The 26,557-nt window shown below is 43.2% G+C and overlaps 1 protein-coding gene across 1 annotated transcript in view; it reads right to left on the reverse strand.

Annotated features, from left to right (window-relative positions):
• FNDC3B (fibronectin type III domain containing 3B) overlaps positions 1-26,557 on the reverse strand; it is a 170,445-nt gene that overhangs the window by 46,328 nt on the left and 97,560 nt on the right. Inside the window, exons 7-18 of the mRNA XM_059822504.1 lie at positions 25,981-26,138; positions 23,746-23,805; positions 20,206-20,344; positions 19,817-19,870; positions 10,875-10,999; positions 8,129-8,303; positions 7,472-7,558; positions 4,258-4,396; positions 3,622-3,693; positions 2,985-3,103; positions 2,023-2,128; positions 124-296 (exon numbers count right to left, since the gene is read on the reverse strand). Coding sequence (XP_059678487.1) covers positions 124-296; positions 2,023-2,128; positions 2,985-3,103; positions 3,622-3,693; positions 4,258-4,396; positions 7,472-7,558; positions 8,129-8,303; positions 10,875-10,999; positions 19,817-19,870; positions 20,206-20,344; positions 23,746-23,805; positions 25,981-26,138 — 1,407 coding nt within the window. The remainder of the gene's footprint in view (positions 1-123; positions 297-2,022; positions 2,129-2,984; positions 3,104-3,621; positions 3,694-4,257; positions 4,397-7,471; positions 7,559-8,128; positions 8,304-10,874; positions 11,000-19,816; positions 19,871-20,205; positions 20,345-23,745; positions 23,806-25,980; positions 26,139-26,557) is intronic.

Here is a 26,557-nt window from a genome sequence, read left to right on the forward strand (position 1 = left end):
ATCTCCCCTTCACCTTTCTGATCACCAGCACTAACACAATCACTTTGCAGAGTGGCCCATCTCAGGCATAGTACCACCTCCAGCGAGAAAAAGCCAAAGCACGCTCCGGCACGCTGCACGTACCCCGCCATCGTTCAAAGCTCTCACTCTGAACCGATACATTGCTCCAGGAAGAAGATTGCTGACGGTGCACTCCAGATCAGGCCCATGATACACTTCAGAAACAACTTCTTCGGCTTCTGTCATTTCTACACTGTACTCTGAGACAGGACAGCCACTTTCTGATGGAGGGACATCTAGAAAGAAATCGTATAATTCATTAATAACATAAGGACATATGCCAGGAAGATGATTTTTTTTACTTCACATACTACAGGAATATATATGTATCTGTATGTGTGTATAGAGATACACATATACACACACACGCTACCAACAATGATTTTCCTCTTCGATAGACGCCTTACCTGCAATATCTCATCCACGTACATGATGGACATTTTTAAAGCAAATGAGTAAAATTACTCTTAGCCCTAAACATTCACCAGGTGAGAATGTCACATGCAAGAGCAGCAGCCCCCCCAAGACAACGATCTGTCACCCGGGGATGCTGTGTTTGATGCCAGGAGGTGCCCAGCTACTTTTTAAGCAGCACACAGTAGCTACCATCCTCTTCTGAGGATGAAAAAAAGCTGCTCTGCTTCTTTCCCTCAATATCAAAGGTGGGGGTGTGCGCAAAAAAATTGGTCAGTGAGGCAGGAGAAAAGGTCTAGAAAGCTGCACGAAGAATGGGACTACCACTGAATACACCCTGTCTGGGACAGACAGAAATTAGGAGGCATGTGGTGGCTGTCTGACCCATTCTTGGCTGCTGACTATGGCTGGACACAGGCTGAGGTGGGTCATGCACACTCCAAAACTACTACTTATACACAGAATTTCTGGCAAAGCATCATTACCACCCAATAAAAGTATGAACAACTGCCATCCTCGACCTTAGTCATACTGCTAACATTTATGAGATTCTAAATCTCTGTACAATGATCTAAAACCCTGCGCTTCACTTGGAATAACAGCTTTTTGGGAAACTGAATTTGTTTTCTGAGCCTGTATCTGGTTTATTGTGGGCACCTTTTTCCCCATGAAAAAACCATATTTGATAATATTTGCATGTTATATTACAAGGCAGTACTACCACAGAATCAACCTGCCTGGGGCTCTGAAAAGCAGTGCTCCACCGTAAGTGGTACAGGAAACAACATGGCATCTTGAATGCACAGGTGAATTTTTATACTGGTGTTGAGATATATTTGTCAGTTAGAAATGGTACTGCTCTAGAATTTAGCTTAACGAATGACGCCACAAAGAATTTTGGATGCTGCAAAGATTATCATAGTAAAGAAAAAATCTGTTGGATAAGGGCATGTACCTTGTATTCTGAAAAATGTGCATTTTTTGACAGTTTAGTGTCATGTCCATCGTCCAAGTCCTTTGCAAAATTACAGGTGTCCAATGGATCGTGTGAGTTATACTGTGGATCAGGGTTTAAATGCTACCCAAACCCCTCAACGTGTTCTAACTCAAATTTCTGAAAGGCGGCCTATATTAGAAGTAGCAAAACGCTTCTGCTAAGTCAATATTGCAAAGGAATAAAAAAGATCTTGAATCACACGGTGGTTTTGCAATAAAAGGATAGATATTCTAATATAGCTGATACTTTATAGTCCTGACACAGAGACAGGTTCTCACTAAAACAAAAATGGGAGCACAGTATCAGCCCTGAAGGACAGACAGCTGGAGGACAGCCGAGTTCAGAAACCCAATACAGAGCCACAGCGGTTGATGACAAGTTATACTTCTGACTCTCAGAGACTTCATGGGACTTTGCTTTGTACTTCCCAGTAAACACAATACACTGCAACTTTTCACAAGGTCTAGCAACAGAAATAAAAGCTAAGGCAAGTTCAGCAACTAACCATCAAGATCAAAGCTATTCAACAGTGAGATGCTTCAACAGCTTACCCCATTGTAGCTGTACTTCTTTGTGCTTCGGCTTCCCCAAAACTCTTGGTGGCCGGCAGTGACCTGGTGCAACACTTAGCGTACGGACAGGTAAACTTTCAGAACACTGGAAGAGAATAGGAGCTGAAGTTAGCTCTCCGGTACGATTACCGCCTACAAAGTGAGGCACGATTAGAAAGCGGCACAAGAAATTGTTCTCTACAACAACCACTTAATAGAAATTTATCTAACCCATACAGGACAGGAGATACTATCAAGCCTGTTACTCACAAATGCAATTAATAGAATTCTTTCATTACATACTCAAAACTGTAGCGCAGGAAACTGCAATGGCTAATGTTGTGGGGTTCTTTATTTTAATTTTCCTTGTTTTTAAAACAATATCAAGGCTTAAAGTACTCAATCACAAGAAAAAAACAAAGCTCAAAGCAGGAGGAATGAAAGTGTAGGTACTGAAATGATTTTAAATCAAAGAAGGGAATGACAGGAATCAATGCCTGGAAAATGGAACCTAAAAACTTAAAGAAGAATTCAGCCGCATGAAAGGTAACGAAAGGTAATTAATTGTTACAACAAACTACCCCTACTGCGTCTTCACTCACCAGCTTTGGTCAGTACAGGCTCATGTACATGACAGTCTGTGGTCTTTCTCCAGCAAGTGGCCAGATGAGATAAAGACAAAGGTCTTTTCTAGCGGAAGTATAAACACCTACAGATTGGTTTTGAGGAAACCCAATCTCACTAAACTGCAATTTGCCTGAAAAAACCCCCATCAGGTACATGTAGAAGTCTTCTAAAATTCAGCAACTTGCAACGTAAGATTAACTGCAATCAGTGTAGCTTTACTGGGCTACAGGAAAAATATTCACCTTCTTTTTAAAGCAGAAGTCTTTTACCAAAAATAGAAGATAAATCTCTGAAAAATATAAACCCAAGAGTCCTTATTGTTAAATAATACTTACCTGACTGTGTCCGCCAGTGCTGATACAGCATGCCCGCAGTTTATACAAAGTGCCTGGTTTCAAGTGAGTACAGGTATATTCTGTAGCTGATCCACTATACGCCACTTCCCATTGATTTGCTAAAAAATGAGATATATCCAAGTTTAGAGAAGTATAATGGAAGAAGTTTAACTAGTGTCTAGAGAAGTATAATGGAAGAAGTTTAACTAGTGTCTAGGAGGAAAGAGAATCCTTAATGTGGTCTTCCACAAATTGTATACCTCAGGGAAGTCATTAGCATTAATATTATTATGAATATCATTCCCGGTTAAAGACATACATAAACACAGTCACATATACAAATTTATATACAAATATAAGTATTTCTAAAATATATTAAAAATACCAACTCAAACAGTAGGTTCAGCCCTACAACCTAAAATTCCACCAGACTTTGAGAAAAAGAGCATACTTCAAAAAACCAACAAAAACTCCCCAACCCAAACTCTCCCAGGAACCCTGCAAGTATGTAACACAGTTTCAATCGTATCTGCAGCATTAGTGCATTAATAATAATAACAATAATAGCCCAAAGGCTCAATACTTCTTTACCGTAGCCATAATGGACTGAAATGGAGAAAACTTGTTTCAAGTTTACCTTCTGGACTTCCTTGAGATATCTCCAATAGATACTTTAGGATTTCTGAACCACCATTATCCTGTGGCGGATCTGAAAAAATAAGGCAAGTCGTTAGTAAATCAAGATTAGGAGTGAAATGTAACAAAAAGAGTACAGAACTTCTTTCTGATTCTGCTCCTTCTCCTCCACAAACTCCCCCACCCTAACTACACCAAGGAATTTATAGCAGAAGTGGGTAGCAGACGTCAGTTTTCAGCATGAGTCAGAATAAGGTGGCTAGATAATGATGCTACAAACAAAATGTATGGAAAAAGCATTGAAAGAGATGCAGCATGGAGGCTTGCCCCATCGATAAAGGAAGCAGTTGGAATGATGCTGCAATGGGACATGAAATGGAAGGTGAAAAGCCTGAAGATGCACTTGAGCGCAAGTTAGTCAATAAAAACAAGCAACATTTTTGATTCTGAAACCATAAAAGCCTCCACGCATCTTTTAAAATATTAAAAAAATTCAGTTGTCAAGCTCTGCAAACATGTTCAACTTTGGACCGAGAAGCAGCATGAAAAATTTAAGTTCTAACACATATTTACATAATTTTATGCGAATTTATGATGACCCAAGAAGGCTCTACTATGACAAACTGAACTGGCTTACCCCACTTCACACTGAAGCCATGAGATGTTATTGGCCCCTTAATAACGGGTCTGGTTGGAGGTCCTGGCCTGTCTGGGCTTGTTGTACAGACCAACACTTCGCTGGGAGAACTCTTTCCTTCCACATTTGAAGCAAACAGCTGAAACAAAACAACAACGAGTTTACTACTGTTTACTGTAACTGCTTTTCTGACAGTTCTGCATGGGACTTCTTTTAGTAATTGCACAAGTATCATTGAACTGGGAAGTATGTTACATCCCAAAGTGTGTGGGGTTCTAATAACAAATATTAAATTGTCACGTTGTTTCTTTACAAACCACATTGATTTTTCCCCTCCCTCCACTAGCAATGAATCATGACGTGTTTGAGGTAAGAGCACTGCTGTTTTCCCCTTTCAAAAAAGTCACGTGGCAACTCGCAGTTATTTACTCATAAAAGATGAAAACGATGACAATAACTACGCTATTTTTGTTTTGGAGGCATCGCAAACTGCTATTTAAAACAAATTATTTCAGAGTATCGGTAATCACACAATTAAAAGCTTAAGTAGAATGACACACAAACAAGAAACATGTAATCTACAGCCACTGAAACGAGCAGGATGCACCCGAAGAAAACTTTCTCAGCCAAATCCTTCGTCTCTACTCAAGAACACCTTCTGCTGACTTCAGGGAGAAGGCTGCTAAGGTAAGAGAAGAGACGAGGACCTGGCCATGAGCTGAGCAGATCAGGATTGTACAAGAAACCCCAAATGGTCCAATGTTTTGTGGCTGCTGAGAGCTGTATTAGCTCATGCTAGTCTCTGGGACAGAGATCTGCTGCCAACGAAGTGAGTAATGAAATATGTATTATAATTGCTAATGGTAAATATAAGCTAGCAGGAACTTTTCCACTTGGGAAGCTTTGTTAATCTCAGGAGCAGTCATTTCTATCCTCTCTCCCAACACAGGCGTCTGAGGAAAACAATTTGCAATTTTTAAGGCCAAAAAAGTAATTGAGGTTCTCTAGCCCATATGCTCACTTTAAACAAGTCACTAAAGCCACAAACAACTCCTGTGTATCATTTCTTGGTTCTTCTCTGACGATTCTCCCATTTAAGACATCTTGCCATGAACACCAGGTACGTGAGCTAGACAAATCTCCCAGTAACAGCTCTAGGGAATCGGTGTGAGCTACAAATGTAATGCAACATTTATACATTTCCCCTATGTATACAGCTAAAGACTGTACTAGCCCAGCAGGAACTGAAAATTCATACTAAACCAGTTGTTCAAGAAAGATCTTCAACGCTTATTCAGAGCCACAGCTTCCCCAACCTAGAGTCCCCCATCCTCTTACTAGGAATAAAAATAAAAATTGGTTTCCAGGTCACTGATAAAATTATGAAGTAGTAGTATACACAGCACTGCTTTTTGTGGAACCTTGCTAGTAACAGCCATTGGTGATTCCCTTCTATGCTGACATGTCAAACACGTCAGAGAATGAAATCTCTGCACCTTGTTGTGTTTGGTATCATCTGCCCTTCTGTGCCAAATACTCACTCGGTACCAAACAAATGCCCTTGCAACGGTGTATTACACTACCGTTGTCACTTTGATTAACCAACCTTTCTTTCATCAAAAAGGTTAGCAGGACGTGCCCTCTGTAAGCACACGTTGTCTGCCATGAATTAAATTTCCCCCTTAATTCTTTATTTAAGGGGGCTCCCCAAAGAACCATATTTTGCCCAGGTTCAAAGACAAGCCTAGAACTTGCCAGAGAGCTCCAGCGCAAGTTTTAAAACGCTGCTGTGATCCTGGGGTGTCTGTGTTTGGTTTTGTTTGTTTTGGTTTATAGTTTTGGGGATCCTTGCCCAAATTCTGTAGCTAATTAATGCTGGTCCGCATGCAACGAGGGAACGTCTCAGTGCTGAGTCAGGTCAGAGTTTTGCTTGTAGCCAGTGACACAAGGCTACAAGTTTGCTCTGATATCAACCCAGTTTTGTAAAATTCATGTTTGAGTTGAAAGCAGGGCTGCAGAGAAGCACTAAGCATCATTTTTCCCCCCTCAGACAGCCACTGCAGCTTTTACAAAGCTAAACTAAAAGGCATCATCTCTGAGCAACACCGCAACAACTTTCCGATTCTTTGGGTAGCTCTTCATGCAACTTCACAAGGTCTTCTGTCCCAAAGGAATATATGCAAAGTTGTTTTTAAGGGTTTAAATGAGTCTTTGGGTAAAGTTTTATTTTTTTTGTTGCTCCTGAATATAGTCAGTCAAATGTTCTTGAACCAACACAAACCTACGGCACCCTTCTCTCCCTGGGCTGTTTACGAATGACATGAAACCACTTGCAGACGCCGTTTCTGCTTGGCAACGTGGGAGCACGGCGGACGTTGGCTTTACAGACAGCTTCTCGCCATCTCCGGAGGGATGAGAGCGCTCTGGACGGCACGGCCGAACGCCATCTTGTGGAGCCGCGCTCGGCTCCCGGCTTCGCTGAGCCACTACGACGGACAACCCGGACACAGGGACGGACAACCCACACACAGGGACGGACAGCCACACCGCAGCCTGTCTGGTAAAAACCACACCGTCTTCTCCTCGATAGCAGCACCCAGCACTTGTGCTGTGCTCGATGGCTTCAGTAGCAGCGTGGCAAATGACTGATTTTTGTGTTTGCAAAACGACTTCAGAGCATCTCTCCTGGGGGGGGGCTGTATTTAGGAGCACCCATAGAGCAGGAGATACCAACACTTGCTAAAAAAGCAGCTCCAAAGCCAGGCACATGTATGTATGAGACGGAAAAGCTTCGATTTCTGCACGTCAGGGGAAGACAGGCCCCTGAGCTGGGGAAGGAAGCTGTGCTTGCTGGGCTCCTCACAGCGTTTTCTCCATTGTGTAGAAGTGAGATTGGTTTTGTGACCACGGATCAAGTTTTTGGGGAGCAATGCAGCTGACTACAACCACCTCATACCCTGAGCCACACTTTTACATCATACCTGACAGCACATGGTACAGAGAACTATGCTTGTTTCAAAAAGGCTGAGCAATGAGCATCTCCTGTGATAAAATTTAAAATACAACTAACAGTTTAATCTATTAGGTCACAGTATACAGTAAATTTGTTTTTGATGACTCCGTTTTGGAGGTAGTACGAAAGGGTCCCTACAGTGCCTGGAAAAAAACCCAACACAGAAAATACTAGGCAATGGCAAGAGGAAAAAGATTTTACCCTGAATTTATACTGTGTGCTTCTTCTGAGATTCTTCACAGTACAGGCTTGCTCCTCTCCAGTGTACTTTGGGTGAAACACGCTATCCTAGAAAAAACAAAACCAAACAAATTCCCGTAACTGAACAGTCTGAGGAAGAGCTCTCTGTATTACAGTCGGTAGCCAGAACACATTATAGCAAAGGGGCTTTTTTTATTATTACTTCTTTTAGGCTATAATGCCACAATTATTTTCCTTCTAGAAGGATGTTGCAACTGACCTGAATAACATAATTTTGCTGTAAAATAACCTCAGAAACAATTGTGACAGTTTAACACGTTACAGAAATAGAAGTGACAGATGACAGAACGCAAGCACACCACACAGCTCAGAGAAGGACACGGCAAACTGAACTGGTTAAGGACAAGCTGCCCTATACCTTACGGACTCCTGTCAAGCTCTGCAAAGGAATCACGGATGACAGTGCAGATTTTTAGCTAAGGATTCACAATTCAGCCGTGGAGTGGAACAAATCACACAGCTCCGTCCTGCCAAGTACCCGGTACTCCTAAAAGACCCCCCCAACGCAGCAATCCACAATCTTCTCAGTGATCGTGATTTAATAAATGAAAACTCAATCTAAGTCACCCAGTATACTTACACTAACATGGCACTTACATTATCTTCTTCCTGAATTTCCAGGGTGTAGGAAATCACTTCCTCTGGTGTACATCCTTCTACTTTATTCCACTGCAATGCGATCCATGTAACACCAGCTCGAACAAGCCTTGGTGCAGAAGGGGTCTGAGGAATATTACCCGCAGTGTAGCATACCACCTCCTGGCTGTACCCACTGCACAGGGACAGAGAAGGAGAGAGAGGAATATTAACAAAAAATAGTAAGTCGTTGTATTTAGAGATATATTTCACATTTTCAAAAAATCTAGACAATTGCGCCCAGGTGGAAAAGACGAACATCCAAAGTTAGGCAATGCCAGAACTAAGAATAGCAAAAAATGCAGGATTATATGTGTCCTCACAGTCATTTTTACAGATCTCATCACAATAATATTGGAAAAAATAATATTTGATTGCCTAAAAATATTAACTTACTATTAACTGTGAAGTAGAAGAAAATCTCATTTAACAAAGGGGAACTAAACCATAGGAAATAAAGCCCCAAGTTTTCAACTTTTAGCTGTTGACCTTGAGATGCAGTTTCCACTTTTTATAAACTCAGAATACCACTTCTATTTAAGCTACAGCTCTGAAAGCTGAGTGCTCCAGCAAATCTAGTCCTGCCGTTTTGGACATCCCCCTCCAAAGAAAGCAGGGAAAATTTATCCAGTCACGACCATACATACTCAGCATCGCGTGGGAGCGTGTCTGGTGCAGGCACAGATACCTTCCAACCCTCCAGGCTGCCTCTACTCCTTTCTGACTTTCCCCGCCCAAACTTCCTTGCATTTTAAGCTGAGCATAAAGTCGCTCTTCCACACAGCTCAGGTAGCAACCAGAGAGAACATCTGCGGCAAAGGAGATGCATGCTCTCATCTTGTCTAAATCCCAGCACACAATGCCTTGAAATGTAATAGGCAGCTGTGTCGAACAAGAGTTCTCCTACAAGTGCAGGCAGAATATATTCTGTACAATGAAAATTTGAGAACAAGTTTTAAACAGACAGATTTGGGTGAATTTTCAGGAGGACATCATCAGAACTCTCAACTGAAGGTAACGTCCTTGCAATTTTAAAATCTCTGTTTCCAAATTACAAATGTATTTTGTTCCTTGAAGTCATCACGTGAATTTAATACACACAAAAAGCCACATCTCCTTTTTCTGAGTCTTCTTTCTCAGAAGTAACATATTTGTTGAAATATTCTTATAGTTAAAAAGATCCACCTATAAACTAACACCCGAACAAGACAAAAATAATCTTAAATGGTAAGTCTGCAAGCACTACAACCAACCAAAACCATCTTATAGCATGAAGTGTTAGATGACATTATCATGTCATAAGTTTGAGCGCTGTCTATGAAAATAAGCCATGTGCTGTTGGTGCTTATCTCACAGATTAACATAGAGCAGCTGACCATAAATATAGCTCTTGGTTCACTCCCTCCTCAATAGCCTGAGGAAAAAAAGAGAGAGAGAGCGCACAACAAAAAAAAAGGGGTGGGATGGGGTGGGTTTGAAGCGTGCCCTAAGATATTTTAAAAATCTGGAATCTGGCAAAGAAAAGAGGTGCCAAAATGGGGAACTTTGCACAAAACTGGCAGTGGCCTCCCAGTCACACTCAGCAGCTCCAGCTCAAGCCTCTCTCTCTCCGGATCAAGTTATTATTTGAATAAGGAGGGAAGTAATCTTCCAAGAAGTTGGCAAAAGGGACTCTGTGCACACATGAACAGTCCCAGTGCATCAGAGGGAAAACACAGGAATGCGAATAAAGAAACTTTTTAAAGCTATATATTGCTAAGAGGTTTGTGTTTTGGAGGAGAGAACAATACAGGAATCTCCCTCTGTAAAACACATTGTTATATACCACTAGTGTTTCTTTTCCTGCCCTTCTTGTAGTAACGATTAGATCCTGTTTAGCTAAGAAGGACAATAAAGGAGTATACGAGAGCACTGGATGTTTAACTTCTTCACAGCTGAACTCTTCCTGGCCTACTTCTCTTCCGTGAGCGCGGGAGCACACAGCCCCTCAGCTCCATGTCCCTTTGGGCACACTCCGCTCCTCAGCTGGCTCACGTTTCAGCCCAGTGCTCCCTAGCAGCTCCCGGAGGATTGCAATAAGTCTGATTTCTCATCATCTTCATTTCAGCGCATCTGTTCACGTGCAAAGAAAAGCAGAACCTGAAACCCATCTTGCAGGACCCTTGGGTGTGCCGGTCCTCTCTCGGTCCTGGCCCTCTCCCCTTTCTTTCCCACCCCGTCAGCCAGCCCTGCGGAAGAAGGAAGGGACTGTACTGCCGAAAAAAAGACAGAAGGGCTTTGCTTTAAACCAGAAAAATAAATATTATCAAGATTCCTTTCAAAATCTGTAACTCAGCTTCCTCTGGCTTGTTTTTCTTGGTTCATAGAGGACCCTAGTGGGAATTTTACATAACAGATGTATTCTTTTTGTATTAGGAATAGTCCACAAAACACCATTTAACACCTCAAAAGGAGCCTATCTTCTTAGGGGAATCTCATCATGCTGAAGGTACACAGTGATTCCCTGGGAGGTGAATGACACTACCAGGGATGGTGCAACTTAAAGCATTAATACTAGAGCAAATATCAGATATTTAACTCAAAACTATAAAGAGAAAAACCAAACGAACAAAAATCCCCCCTGAAATTCCTCTTTACACTGTCATTGATAGTTAAACTTTTCAACTCCCGCTTTTTCTCAAGAAAGCGTGTACCTCGGGTAACTCACCTAGTACCGATGTCATTCTGAGCTGCTAATCGGAAGGTGTAACCCAAAGCCGGACAAAGCTTAGTCAGCTTGCAATGCTTCTGGCTTCCAAAGTAACATTCTCTGAAACCACTGTTCCTCTTTCCCTAGAAAGAAAGAAATCTGTAATCGGATAGCTATGAAACAAAACCATGCGGTTCTTACTCTAAGAAGAGCTGTTAAATGACATTAGAATTAGACGCTTTCATACAGGCACTGTGCAAAGAAAGCTGTGTAAGCCACTGACGGCATTGCTACGCTAGCTAAAACAATACAGATCGCCACACTCAGTCTGCTGTCAGATTCCTCCTCTTTTCAGATTCTTATCTTCATGAGATGTCTCTACAGCTTCTATCACCCTACTTGAAGTGCAATTTTAACCAGAAATCATGCAAGTTAAGGGTGAAATTAATCTTTTAATCGACCCGGTCACCGGAACACAAAGCTGCAACCAACATTCCTCGCAGGCGCTACCCTCTGCACCTCAAATCCCACGCAAGGCTTCCCCGCTCCTTCGGAAACGCTCACCCCACAAGAGGGCTCTCGCTCCCCGCCGGCCAGCCCACGGCCAGCCCTCCCCAGAGGGACAAGCCCGGCTGCAACCCTCCGCTCAGCCCATGGCCTGGAGGCCAAAATAGATTTACTCATCACAGAGGAATATTTAATGTGCCAGGTTCTGTAGCTAGCCCGCTGCTCAGAGCAGGCGGCATGGGATGAGCAAAGAGGATTTGTTGGAAAGCACGCAACTTTGTTAAGGAACTTGGATGCCAGAAGTATGGTTTATGGGAGCTTCACATCAACGTGATCTGGAGCGATGATGAAGCCCTGACAAAGCCAAGATGGGGCAGCAGCAAGAGAGGGTACCGAGACACCTCTGGCGCTCCCAAGTCCTTCCTTAGCTACACAAAGTACAAACCAGCCCAGCCGAGGACAGCGACATTCAGAAGTGCTCTCCCTCCCCGCAACGTTTAAAATAAACCAAAATCTTTTTCAATCCAACCCAATTTGGTACGCCCCAGGGTAAAAACAAAGCCAACCTTTTTGTGGGACAGAGGCCCCAAGATGACAAAGAATAACTGCTCTCACCCTATGCCACACGTGGGAAGTGGTCACTTTGAAATCTTTCAGGAGAAAGGGCCTGGACTGCTCACTTCTACATAAATACTATCTACCTGATTTGAAGCAGTTTAAAGGAGGTTTAATTTCAAAACCTGAATGCAAAATTAGTGGACAATAACATTATCAAGCACCCCAAAACACACCTGACAAGCAGCCTACCAAAGCACAGCCATGTGCTCAAACTGGTGCAGGAGATAAAGTTATATCCACCTCCGCAATTTCTTCTGGTGCAAAAGCTCTGCCATGCCATTTATTATTTTTGGCACCTGTCTCTACAATTTTTAATTTTTATTTTATCTTGGTAAAATTAACACCTGCCCATAGACAAGACTACTTACTTCACCTGATATACACCAGCTTGACAGAAGACACCATGTTTCTACACCTAAGCAGACTATTAGGAAAATTATTTGTACGGGTGTCCCTCCCTCACTGCGGCCAACAGCCTCACCTGTCCTGCCTCACCTTCAGCTCCGTCTGTCCTCCCATGCACCGTCCTTCCTCCATGCTCAATACATCACTTCATCGTTAAAGATTTCAAAACTGCCCGAGTGGGACGTACATTTTTCACTGGCCCATTCTCCAGCCCCTATCAATTTCCACCTCTTCCCACTCGGATTGCAACACAGAAGGAAGAACTCCATAAACTGTGGTAAATCTCCAAAACGTGGTTACCAAGCTAGAAATGATCATGCAGACCTCCAGCACAGCACAACAATTTGGAGGCGCTGAAGGGACATTTAGCACGCTGGCAAACAGCCATAATTTACTTTTATTTATACCGTGTCATCCTATACATGTTCTAAAACTTGGCTTTATACACAATCTTCTTCAACTTCTCCCACCTGCTCCAGCTGTACATTATGGCTCGAGCAAATTAAGGGGTGGAATTGGAAGACAATCATGAATCCTAAAGCAAAAGTCTTGTGTAAATGAGACAACTTTTTCACATCTAAAATCCCTAGATAGAGAGTTATATGATAAAACTCCTTTTGGACAAAAATAATAGGTCACCATACTTTCCAGCTCAGCAATATCATATCTAAAACCCAGACTATACAAAACCTAATTAATAATCCTATGTTTTAGTGAAATATCTATTTATCAGTGCAGGACTACTAAGAATAGATTCCCCCCCCCCATGCAAACTCTCTTTTATAGGTTTAGATGCATTATATTAATTTTTCACTAACTCTTTAATGATTTTACTATTTGTAAACTATTTGAAAACATTTAATCTCTTTTTGTTTTCTGCTTAAGAATGGGGGTTTTTGCTCATTTCCCTATGTTTTTTCTCCAAGAGAATAAAGTGACCAAACGCTAAGCACGTGGTGGACCAGCAGATGAAGAGCAATGGCTGGCTAAAAAGGAAAGTCACGGAAAATCTCACCTGTAGCACAAAGCCTGAACTGAGAGCAATGGACCAAGGAAACTCCGATTTGTCAAACCGATGGGTTAAAACTTTGCAAAGACTGCCAAACGTTTACCTTATCTTCAACTTTACAACAGTACAAATTCTGGTATCGTATATATTTTTCTTCTAGAAGTGGTATTTTACATGCCCCAGACTCGCTCAGAGACCGCCTGGTATTCAAATTACTCAGACTGGCTGGTATTTCGGATTCTATTAGCACTAATTGGAGAGGCTGGCCGATATTTCTAATTATCCTGGCATTAATAGCCTGGAAATAGTCTCTCCGCTCCTTCCCTCCCAAGATTTATGAAAGCGCTAATGCTGGCATAATTATAAACAGGAACAACTGGCAGGCTGGTACTGGCTGCCACCCAAGAGTCTTACAGCTTTCCCAGAATCCTTCTCCTATTCTTTGCACACTCGGCATCCAAGTTTTAATCTTTGAAATAATGTTTCGTAAGTTGCTTAAAATATACTGTATCATTTCCGCAAATATTTCCAAATCCACAAATTTCAGGGGGAGAACAGCCACCGTCTGACTTCTTCACCAGCCCTGCTTTCTCCAGCCTGCATTCCCCGTTCCTTCACGAGGACAACCCACGCTGTGATGGCCATCAAGGCCTGCCCGAGGAAACAATTCAGCTCAACAGATCCCTTAGAATTTGCACAATACTATAAGCCAGCATTTTAATACAGTTTTGAAGAGTTTTGCCTGCTATTTCAGCATATTGGGTTTGCGTGGCAAGGTTTTGGTAGCAGGGGTGGCTTCTCTGAGAAGCTGCTAGAAGCTCCCCCATGTCCGACAGAGCCAATGCCAGCCGGCTCCAAGACGGACCCGCCGCTGGCCAAGGCTGAGCCCATCAGCAACGGTGGTAGCGCCTCTGGGATAACATATTTAAGAAAGGGGAAAATCAACTCTACAACAGCAGCCAGAGAGGGGAGTGAGAATATGTGAGAGAAACAGCTCTGCAGACACCAAGGTCAGTGAAGAAGGAGGGGAGGAGGTGCTCCAGGCGCCGGAGCAGAGATTCCCCTGCAGCCCGTGGTGAAGACCATGGTGAGGCAGGCTGTGCCCCTGCAGCCCATGGAGGTCCACGGTGGAGCAGATATCCACATGCAGCCCATGGAGGACCCCACGCCGGAGCATGGGGATGCCCGAAGGAGGCTGTGACCCCATGGAAAGCCCACACTGGAGCAGGCTCCACGCAGGACCTGTGGACCCACCCGTGGAGAGGAGCCCACGCTGGAGCAGGTTTGCTGGCAGGACTTGCGACCCCGTGGGGGACCCACGCTGGAGCAGTCTGTTCCTGAAGGACTGCACCCCGTGGAGGACCCACGCTGGAGCAGTCTGTTCCTGAAGGGCTGCACCCCGTGGAACGGACCCATGCTGGAGCAGTTTGTGAAGAACTGCAGCCCGTGGGAAGGACCCACATTGGAGAAGTTCATGGAGAACTGTCTCCCATGGGAGGGACCCCACCCTGGAGCAGGGAAAGAGTGTGAGAAGTCCTCCCCCTGAGGAGGAAGGAGCGGCAGAAACAACGTGTGATAAACTGACCGCAACCCCCATTCCCTGTCCCCCTGCACCGCTCAGGGGGAGGAGGTAGAGAAAATTGGGAGTGCAGTTGAGCCTGGGAAGAAGGGAGGGGTGTCGGGAAGGTGTTTTTAAGATTTGATTTTATTTCTCATTACCCTACTCTGATTTTGATTGGTAATAAATTAAACTAATTTCCCCAAGTTGAGTCTGTTTTGCCCGTGACAGTAATGGTGAGTGATCTCCCCATCCTTGTCTCAACCCATGAGCCTTTCATTATATTTTCTCTCCTCTGTCCAGCTGAGGAAGAGAAGCGATAGAGCAGCTTTGGTGGGCACCCGGCATCCAGCCAGGGTCAACCCACCACATTCAGCTATATTGCAAGCTACACACTCACTTAAAACAGAGTGCTTAAGTTTGTCTTGGAGATAGTGTTTATTGAGACAAGGGTTATGAGATTTCAAATGGGTTTTGCTGACTGCATTCCCTGCAGCAGACCTAGTAAGTAAACACAAAAGGAGGAATGGGCCACTGCAGGTACAGCGGATGCAGGAATAGAGCACAGTCCTTCACAAGACCTCCCAGCAAAAGACTGAATAAAAGCTGCCAGCATCAGATCTGCAACCAGGAGGCAAGCCAGCCATGCCAGCCTTAACTTCTGTGTTTGGTTCATATTGGCAATAAAAAGCAGCAGACTGATATTCAATCTGACACAAAGCTGCGGAGCAAACTGTCAACAACAGTTGCTACAACACACCCTAATATCTCTGCAAAGCATTTACCGTGCAGGCTCCTATGCAAGTGACTGAATTTTCTATATATATAAACATTTGGAAGACAGGACAGGACCTATGAAACATCCCTAAAATATACACAGGTACCAATTTTATCCAAGACTCTCCTCTTGCATGTCTCCTAGGAGCAGCACAGGCACCAAACAGATCTAGAAGGCAGGAAGGTGAACAAACACAAGTCCAAGCACGAGCGCAGTGCTCCGTGCATCCGAATTCTGGTGGACCATCACCAAGATGCAGGGCCCAGATTGGCAGCTAGTATAAATGAGCGCATCTCTGCTAGCCTCGAGAAGTTTAAAACTTTGTGGCAGAACAAAATTATCTCCATTTATCTATATATATGCTCCGTCAAACCATTAAATAGCGTGGTATTGTATCTGTCTCTCTCGAGCAAATTAAGATGAGGTGCTTACAGGATCAGAACTAAAGCTGCTTTTGAGTTCTGTACAAAAGAGTGACACACACTGCATGAGAGGGATGTCCTTGTCTCTGGCGCAGGAACAGTTCTCCACTTTCCCATAGAGCATGAATAGGATACTCTTGCTATCCATATGCACAAGAGAAACATTTATTTACTACCACTTAATTACCGAATGATCATTTCACATCGAATTAGTAACAAAGGCTTGATTCTTACAGCAGTGCCAGCAGCATTCTTCAATGCAGTTACAGTTTACTGATTTTGATGAATGCTGGCATCAGGAGAAAGCACCACCTCCTTTACAGTGATGTTTTCTGTTCGGTAGTTGTTTAATGCATTTTTTTTTCCAATTAGCCTTTTGCTTACCCTGAATGATCAATCCTGACACCAAGTCATCAATTGACTAGTTTAGGTTTGTAAGTTCAAAGGGAAATGCCGAAAAAAGCCAGAAGGTGGAGCTTTCCTTAATTACTACTTTTAACTGATTTTGTTGCCAGACTACTATTGCCAATCCCAGCACCTGAGGTGCAGGCATGTCCAGATCCTACCCAGTTCCAAAATACCCGCGAAGAGGGGCTGACCCGAACTCCTTTGAGGTCAATGGAAACTTTGCCAGTGTACATCCCGTGTAACTGAGTGCCAATTCACTGAACTGATCTTCTGCTCTGCTGTTAAAGAATGAAGATCGTTTTCCTTCGCTCTCCAGGCATTTTAAGCTATAACAGTTTATTAACAAGGCATTACTAGGGCTGTAAAACAGGCTGCTTCTGCTGTCGTTTTACAGCAACTATTTATTTTTCGCATATGGAAGTAATGCCACCTACAATCCTGGCCGCATTTTAGATGCTATAAACCATGACTTTGCCCTGTAAAAACAGGAGGAATTAGTTGAGGTACCGTTTAGCACCTGAGGCCCTCCAAGATCTGAATCACCCCCGAGAGAGACCGCCCGTCACCCGCTGTGCAGGAGCGTGACGGGGCGGCTGGAGCCCTTCCCTTGGTGGGAGTGGGTGGCATGGCTCAAGCAGAAGTGCCCATCCTGGGGGGACATGCCAGCGTGCCTGGGATACAGCCAGTCGCGCTCGCCCGACCACCTCCTGCACTCCCCACGTCCCCCGTGCCTGATGCCAGTTTTGTTTCTATAGTCTGAGGCTGCGGCCTTTGCACAACAGCTTTCCAGGATCTGCATGTCACTTCTGGGTTGCGAGGGCTTTCCACGGCTCACTCGCACGCTATCCTTCCCTAGGAAAGGACCCAACTTCTCAAGGCAGACTGCCATTTTAGGGTGTTTTTCCAACTTTATCATCGGATAGATTTCTTGCTCTCCACTCATGCAAAGCCCTCTCTGCTTTGCAGCCACAATCTAATTTCCTTCTGATCACTGATTTTCCCGTGTTTATATTTTATTCTGTGCCCTGTAGCTAATGAGCGTTGCTCTAGCTGAGATCTGGCAGAGCATTCCCTGTTGCCTGGCAAGCGTTCTCCTCTTCTCTGATGTATTTATTTCTTGATTTCACCGGGACACAGTGAGGCATTGTAATAAAGTTAGTGCTTTTGCTTATGTGGAGTTTACACAACAAAGCGCAAGGGTACAGGGCACTGCAAGTGAATTCTCTTTTGCACTTGGGTGCCGTAACTCCAGTAGCTAACTGCGCCCTACGTCAGAGGCACAACCTGCAATGGCACATGAAAGCGAGTGGAATAGTTTGCCGAGCTCGCCATCGCAGGTAGATGAGTCTCCTGCAGATGCAGGCACAGCCAGCCTGCATCTTCAGACTTTTTCTTCAATAAGCCTTAATAGCAAGTTCTAACTCAGCAACTCAACTTGCATTTCTGTCTCATATCAGAGGAAAAAAAAATTTTCAGAGAAGCTACACCGGTGTCATTAACTGTCTCACAACCAGACAACTACATTTCAGTCAGGAGCCTTGTCAAACCATTGAAGATGTACCAAATTAATTTGTGCAGGGTCATTATTCTTTCAGCTTTGCTGGCTAGCTATCCACTGGGATCTCAGATTTCAGGACTGCTACTGAGAAAACAAAGTAATTAAAACAGACTAAGGGAATCGATATGCCTTAATTTTTCCCCATTGGTACATGAGTTAGCCTAAACCAAACTCCTTTCGCCCTGTGAAAACTAGACATCGTCACGATTCTTTCTGAAGACGAAACTCTGAGAGTATGCTCAGTATTAAAGGCTTTAAAGGACAAGAGCATTTTAGAATTGCCTTACATATATACAAAATTATGACTAGGCTCCATGTGGACAAAATTAACATGAAAAGTATTTGCACTGTATTAATGGTCTGTTGTCAGTCTTTCTTCTGACAAGACCTTCCGTTGCTTCCCTTCCTTTTGCAGGCTGGAATCATTCACGTTTGCACTGCTTCACTGCTCAGTGCTGTGATGTTCCCATGGCTCCAAGTTACTGGAAGCCTTGCACAAGATCACCACTGCACAATCAAGGTGTCACAGAAGGTGTAATGGGATCATCCTGGCCCATCCTTTTGGAGAAATGTCTTTTTAATCTCCTTTCCCAGACCTCACAGTACACTTATTCCTTCTTTACTGACAACCTTTCCCCTTCCATTATGCAGAGAGGGACAGCAAGCCATTCTGAAATTATTGTTTCATTTTAGTTCCGTTCAGTCGGTTTCTCATCATGCAGACCCCCGCTTGCTGTGATACTGCATGCAATAAATGTTTGCACAGCAAGTGGTTCCAAACGTCCAACATATAGCAGAATGATCTGAGAACATCTTACTAGTGAAATGATGGAAAACTATTCATAACAGAATACTCCCTTTAGAATATTATTTTTAGACTACTAAAAACCTCAAGATGTTTCTCAGACCGTACAACTAAACACCCCTTCACACTCTTCATTTCCTGACTTTTTTTTTTTCTTTACGGGTTGCCTAAGCCTTCGCTGTCGCCCAATACATATTTTTTTCCTCAAAGATGATATTTGCTGACTCATCCTTTCTGCAGAAATATGGCTTGCACAATGGAAAGGAGGCAGAAAGGAATTAGGGGATGGAGGGAGGACTCACAACCAGAACCCACCTCCAGCAAATACTCCACATGTCTTGCTTTTGGCACTCTCCCCGACAGCACGCTGCTCACTAACGACGTAAGATATTTGGGACGTAAGATATTTCCTTGTGTGTCTGGAAGGGGACTAATTGCCACTACGTAAAGGACACCGTTATTTTGACCCTGAATACAATCTCTTTAGAAAGGGCTGCAAGATCCCAGCTCTTCTCCTTTGAGGCAGTAATAGTGTTTTATTCTGCGCTCAGACAGCATCCAGAAGACAGAGATCACGAACTGAACTCTAAGATACGTCACAAGTAATTAAATAATAAGTAATGCTAACAAATAAAGTACACCAAATGAGCGATAAAAAGTTAGATTTCAAGAGTACAGAAGCGGAACACTGTCTCTGCGTAAAATAAACTGAATGAAAAGCTTTCCCCCCACTGCTCCTTTCACCTTTCCAACTCTTTACCTAATGCCAGCAGGATTTCATTTTCCTACTTCTACTTTCTCCTGTATTTAATTATTTTTCTTTACTCAACAAATCCTTGTAAAGTCTGAGTGCCATTTATTTATGTATTTATTTCAACTAGTTACTACTTACCTCATCCCACTCCAGAAGGTAGCTGGTGATTTTTGAACCATTATCGATGGGTGCCTATGAACAAAAATAAACAAAAGGTGATTTGGGGAATAAGAGAAAACTACTTCCCCCCCAGGCAAATGACTACAGTTTAAAGTGAAACGGAAGCTTGGGGTTTGCACACAGCTTGGCAACCTCTGAACAAATACCGAGAAGAAGCTGGATGTAATGAAACACATACATTTTAACAGTCAAGTCCGTGCATGGGGAAGGGTTTGTTAGAGTACAGCAAGTTCAAGTCCCTTACTGAAAAATGACTGTCTCAGCTTTCAATTATTTTCAATGCTTATGCTGACTGTCAGTAAACTGTATTTTTCACTGCTTTCTTGCCCGACCCGAGTATTACCTACCTTCCATTGTAAGGTTAAGGAGCTTTTGGTCCTGTGCGAGGGTTTGGGTGGGAAGGGACACTCTGGTGCTGAGCTGTGAGTGGTGAAGCTGACTGGCTCTGAGCAGGATCCCTTTACTGAGTTGTACATTGCATATACCCTGGAAACAATACTCAAATGGGTTATAAATCTGCTGACAGTTACAAGATGAGACAGCACTGCCTCAGCCACAATATTTGACTAGCAAAGCATCCACGATACCGTCCACTAATGATAGATTTCTCACAGACCAGTGGCTATCATTATTTTACTTCACCTGATACAAGCATGCAAAAAAACTCACAGCAGCAGAGGAATATTACAGAGTTTTGTGCAAATGCTCCCATAGACCACTGAGTTATCATCATCATCATTTCTTCTTTCCACCACTATTTCCTTCCCTATTGCCAGACTTTCACACAAAATCCTCTTCAGAATACAACAGAAAGTAGGAACTCATGAGAAAAAGGTATAAACTTTAATGCCTGGTTTACACTTGATTCAGATGTACCACTGTATTGGGTGGTAACTGCTGGTCTCCGTCCACGGGTACAGTACAAGCTTCTCCTGAGTAGCTCCGGGTGTCAACATTTAGCGGAACTCCATGAATTAGAACTAACACAGCTCAGGAATGTTACTCTGATAAACTAAAGATCTTCAAAGCAAATTTGATTTCAGGCAAATCCTCTGTATATCAGCACAGAGGGGGATACACAATACCAAATAATGTGGGAAAGCGAATACAATATAGCTGAGCACTTCCTCACGAGGTGCTTTTCTCTGAAAAATTAATGATGTTATTTTTTCCCTTCACATTTTCCGCGCAGAAAAAGAAAAGTGCGAATTGGAAGTCTTTTACTCAACAAAATGTTCAAACCGTGACCAGACGATGACCTCCGAGCTGGCTGTAGCTATTGTGTCCTTGAATGCAAAGTTTAAGAAAGGGCAATTTCTAAATTTGTTTTCAGTAGATAAGAGTAATTTATGTACAATGGCCATCTACACAGAATCAAACCTTTCGGGGGAGGTTCACAAGAACTGCTATAGCACTGCTTTACCCATCACCTGGTAGCAGTCAGGAGTGAAAACAACTGCAATTAATTAATTGAGTCTGCATCTGGCAAGCGGCATGTACGTGCGCTGGAAATCAGCATAGCTCAGCATCAAACACACACCACCGGGGAATGCAACCATGCGAAAATGAGCTTAACGGGCATCTTCTGCAAGTCATTGAAACACTGAGCACAGTCATCTCTGACAGCACCAAAAATCACAGAATCCCTAAGGTTGGAAAAGACCTGCAAGATCATCAAGTCCAACCATCAACCCAACCCCACCATGCCCACTAAACCATGTCCCACAGTGCCACATCCACACGCTCCTTGAACACCTCCAGGGATGGTGACTCCACCACCTCCCTGGGCAGCCCGTTCCAATGCTTGACAACCCTTTCAGTGAAGAAGTTTTTCCTCATATCCAATCTAAACCTCCCCTGGGGCGACTTGAGGCCATTTCCTCTTGTCCTGTCACTTGGGAGAAGAGACCAACACCCACCTCCCCACAACCCCCTTTCAGGTAGTTGTAGAGAGCGATGAGGTCTCCCCTCAGCCTCCTCCTCTCCAGACTGAACAACCCCAGCTCCCTCAGCCGCTCCTCATCAGACTTGTGCTCCAGACCCCTCACCAGCTCCGTCGCCCTTCTCTGGACACGCTCCAGCACCTCAATGTCCTTCTGGTAGTGAGGGGCCCAAAACTGAACACAGCATTCGAGGTGCAGCCTCACCAGCGCCGAGTACACTACTTGAATATAACTTGAGTATATACTTGAATATATAAAAGAACACTACTTGAAGAAATGCAGGAGGTAGATTCAGAGCGAACCAGGTTGTGCGGGTGCTCAGGGCTCAGCAGGGCACGAACAAGCCCAAGCAGCTTGTCTGTGCGGAGACGAAGCCCTGAGAGATGCTGCCAAGGTTAAGGAGACCCAAGGCGATCTGCTGAGTAACTGTTGGCCCCATAAATTTCCTTCCTTAACAGATTTATTTCTTCACAGTCGTTAATACATAACGCAGTTTCAGTGAAGAAAAAAAAATTGTCGCGGAAAGCAAACGGTCGGCCTTTTCAGTGTCCGTTCCCTCCACGACAAACACGTCCTGCTGCTTTTTAAGTCTGACTTTTATATTCAGCAGTCACCTCTTCTTTTTAAAGAAAAGTTATGGCAAACTGTTCACATGCGATTTATCATCTGGCAAACCTGCAGGAAGGCGGAGGGAACCGCAGGTAGGGAGAGCCAAGTCAGCCAGGACACGGGGCACGTACCCCCGACGCCCCCAAAAATCGCCCGAGACCTCAACGCCACGCTGCGCACAGTGCCTGCTCTGCTGATTGAAGCTGGCGTTAAAAACGATGCTCAATTGCTTACAGCAGGAAGCTCAGCAGTGTTTTACAACCTTCTCCTCCTCGCTACCATCCGTTTACTGCCCGGCCCAGGAGCCTGGGGCTCTTACTTATTTACAAGAAGTTACTTCTGGTCTCGTGCTTCTACTTGAAAAGTTCATTTTAGGGCTCCACTAGAAAATATCCTTAAAACAAAGAAGCTATAGTATCAGAGAAAGACAGACACATTTTGGTGTTGGGTCTTTTACAGTGCTCAGAAGCAAAGTGTTTATTCTTTTTCCTTTTTTTTAGTTTTACAAACAGTAGCAGCCTTGATGTGAAAAAGCACGTCAAACCTCGCCCTTGCCTGCAAAACCAGAAGCAAACAATAGACAGGAGCGAAAGGATTTTTTTTTTTTTAAAGGATATTGAGCATAAGTGAACAGGATGTGAATTTGAAGCCTTGGTTCATAAGCAGTGTCTTTAAAAAAACTGCAATATGAGCAGATAACACAGACTGTGTTAAAAACGTCAGGGGACAAAACTGAGACTCTGCTAATAGTTAATAAACATGTAAATCACATTTTCAGAATCAAAGAGAAATACGCGCTGAAAATATCAAGACAAGCCAGCGTGAATTCATTTTTTTTGGAATAAATGCTGAAATTACTATGCTCAGATGGATCTGTAATCAGCAGATTGACTTCACAAAGCAAGGAATTCTTATGAAAAACCCATGCTGGAGTACTTTCAGTTCTAGCACAACTATGTTACAATAACTGAAGAAATGCCAGTTGCTTGAGTCAAATTTTGAAGAAGCTTGAGTTATCCCACTTTCCTACACAAGCACTTGCAGGCCTGTTAGGCGTACAGACAGAAATACAGATACGTCGCTGCCTTTTTTCCCTCTTACTATAGCGACGACAACAACATGGCAGAAAATGTATTGTTCAAGAAGCACTCTCGTAACTTAAAGTCTGAGATAAAAATCTATCAGAAAATATTTAGAAGCCACGGAAAAAACTTCTTCAGGGGTGACCATGAAATTCTTGAGCTACATTGTATAGTTAGATAAAACACTTTCACATTTATTCTCATGTAATTGAAGAGTTTATATTTAAGTACATTCACAGTCGCACTAACTCACCTGACGTGATAATCCGTTGCTGGCCTAAGGTCTTTCAGGTTGTATTCTAATTCTTCTCCACTGCAGGAAAAAAGCCCAAACCCAACAAATAAATAAATTATGAAAAGCAGTATCACACTTAGCACAGCCAGTGATTTTCCAGTGAAAATCCCTCATCTTATGATTTGAAAATCAGCAGTAAACAATATACCAACAATTTCTGAACACACTTCATGTTTCTCAAAAACTTTATAAAGCTCTGTATACATAACAGAAAAGTAGTTATCATCCCAATTTATACAGTAAACTAGCTATATGGGTTTATTTCAATGCTATCCTTACATTTTGTTGATACTTGCATAAAGCTCATTGTGTTTTTCAACCCTCCCTGCACTGAAAGGAACAGAATTGATACATTACTTTTGTACTTTCTGCACATTCGCTATTTCAAAATACTTTTTATAAAGCGGGAGTCATTGAACTTCAGAGGAAAAAGTGTATTTTCTTGCACAACCGTTTCACTTATTTACTTTCTCTTCCAGAACCACACTCTCTGTGAGGACCACGGCAAGGAGATATTTAATTAATGCCCTAACAGCTGGACCCAAATCTCTTTCAATACCACGAAAAGTAAAAGCACAGAGTTTCAGACATTTTAGCAAAAAACTCCAGCATATAAACTATTAATTTCAAAGGTAGCCAACATCGTTGGGGCTATTCTTTTTCCTTCTGGTTTGTTTGCTGGTAACTGAACACTAGGCTCAGTCATGTGTTGCCAATTCTGTGAAGATTAAGGTACAGGTCAGTGATTAATAAGTAATACAGAAAACAGGAAAATTTTCTACTTAGGATAAAGAAATATTTCATAGACAGTTGGACAAATACAGGGAGATATCTCAAAATCAAGAGGACAATCAACCAGAAAGCACATGCCTGCTGGGCTGCCAGAAATCCAAAGACCCTTCTTTTTTTCATGTAGTCCAATGCTCTGCAAATTCAGTTTTGTCCCCTCTGAAATGAGTGCACCTCTTTGCAAAGACAATGTATTCAACACATTGCAGACTTTCTTTTGCCTATAGTAATAACGATTACTGCTGCTCGTGACGGAGTGTACCACATTAAGCTAATGGCTGTACTCTGGCCAGCAGCAGGAGACAGATTCCTACTAGCAGCTTTAAAACAGATGCACAACATTTCATAACCAGGAGAAAATGTGCAGCCATCAAACCAGCAAGCACAAGAAGTACTAGAAAGTGTCCTTCCCATTTTAAGAGCTCAGCAGCACTCATTAACCTATAGAGATACTCACACTGGCTCACTAACAGCTAGTGCAAATACCAGGAAAAAGTAAATTAAAAAAAAAAAAAAAAATCAGTCAATATGCTCTTTTTATATCACCCAAGACAGCTCACGCAGACCTGCCTTTAGCATACCAGGAGGATTCACAGGACATTTTAAGAAAGGAGATAGCTTGGTCTCGAGAGGTAATTCCATAAATGCTGTACCACCTGGACTCTGTTTAGGGAGATTTGGGAAGGATTAGCTATTTCACAACAGCCAAGGTCATCGCATCTCAAAATTTTCTATCCTAGATGTCATTAGCGGGGAAAAAGAAAGGCGTAATACCGTATGGACTTGATCACAGAATGAGCTCAGAGGATCACTGGAAAGAGAGACAGAAATCCCGCAGAATTTTTACTGGTGACTACTGAGAGCCAAGTAGTCGGGTTTTTCTGGGGAGCCTATATAGCCTGCTGATTGGTGTGCTCCCTCCTCTGCTCCCCTAAGACACTACAAAGCGATAAAGCCCTCGAACTTCTGCTCGTTAGCTCAAAAAGCAAGCTTTACTGTTCTTAATTCTGCCAGCCCCCACAAATTTAGCCCATTAGGAAGGCAGCTATCCCGTCTGCATGGTGTACACGAAAGGTTTTGACAGTGTACACGAAAGGTTTTGACATTTAGCACAAGAGAAAAAAGTAACCTTTCTATTGGCAATGGGAGAGACGGCATGGCATGCGAGATCTGCCATCGCCGGGGAGGCGGGAGGAGAAGGCAATTAGGGACCTTGTGACACGCACTCAACCAGCTCCCTGCAAGCTCCTCCAGCGAGGGGGGCCGACGGGACAGCGAGGGAGCAACTACACGGTGTTCAAACGTGCCTTTTTTCTGCGGCTGATGGGTGTGCCAAAATACACCCCGAAAAGCTCAAAGAATTTATTCCTAACGAGAACACAAACGTTAAAATGATGCTGTTACCTGTAAATTATCTTGTATTTTCCATCCCTCCCTTTATCCGATAAGGCAACCTCGTAGGTACAGGTGTAAGGCAAACCGTTGTTGTGTCTATCTGCATTTAGAATGCCAGTGGGAGGTGACCAGGAAAGTAAAACTGTTCTTGCTTGAATATTTGTAACCTATAAAGGAAACATCGGTTACTCTGAATTCCAAGAAAAACACTTATCCTTTAAGTATTTGCTTTTTACTTGCATCTTCACAATCAATTTCTTGTAAAAAGGAAACTTCAGAGCTAGCGGTGAAAAGTAAAGGGTCAGAAATGGTCATCAACAACACAAAAATACAGATTCACGGCATAAACTAATCTCTAACAGACGAGGAATACAGAGAGATGTCCCCCTGCAGTGAGCTGGCTCGTCATTGTCTGAGCATCCAGCCAAGGATGCCCTGCACCATGCTGGAGGTACCTGCTGCCGTGGCCATTACCAGAAAAGAAGTGGAACTAAATGGAACAAAGACTTTATCCTATAGATTGTTTTGTACACAATTATTTTTCGAAAGCTTTTGTTAGGGAGATTGTCTAACAAAACTCCGATGG

The sequence above is a fragment of the Gavia stellata genome, chromosome 11 (assembly GCF_030936135.1).
Source record: "Gavia stellata isolate bGavSte3 chromosome 11, bGavSte3.hap2, whole genome shotgun sequence".
NCBI classification, from domain to species: Eukaryota; Metazoa; Chordata; class Aves; order Gaviiformes; family Gaviidae; genus Gavia; species Gavia stellata.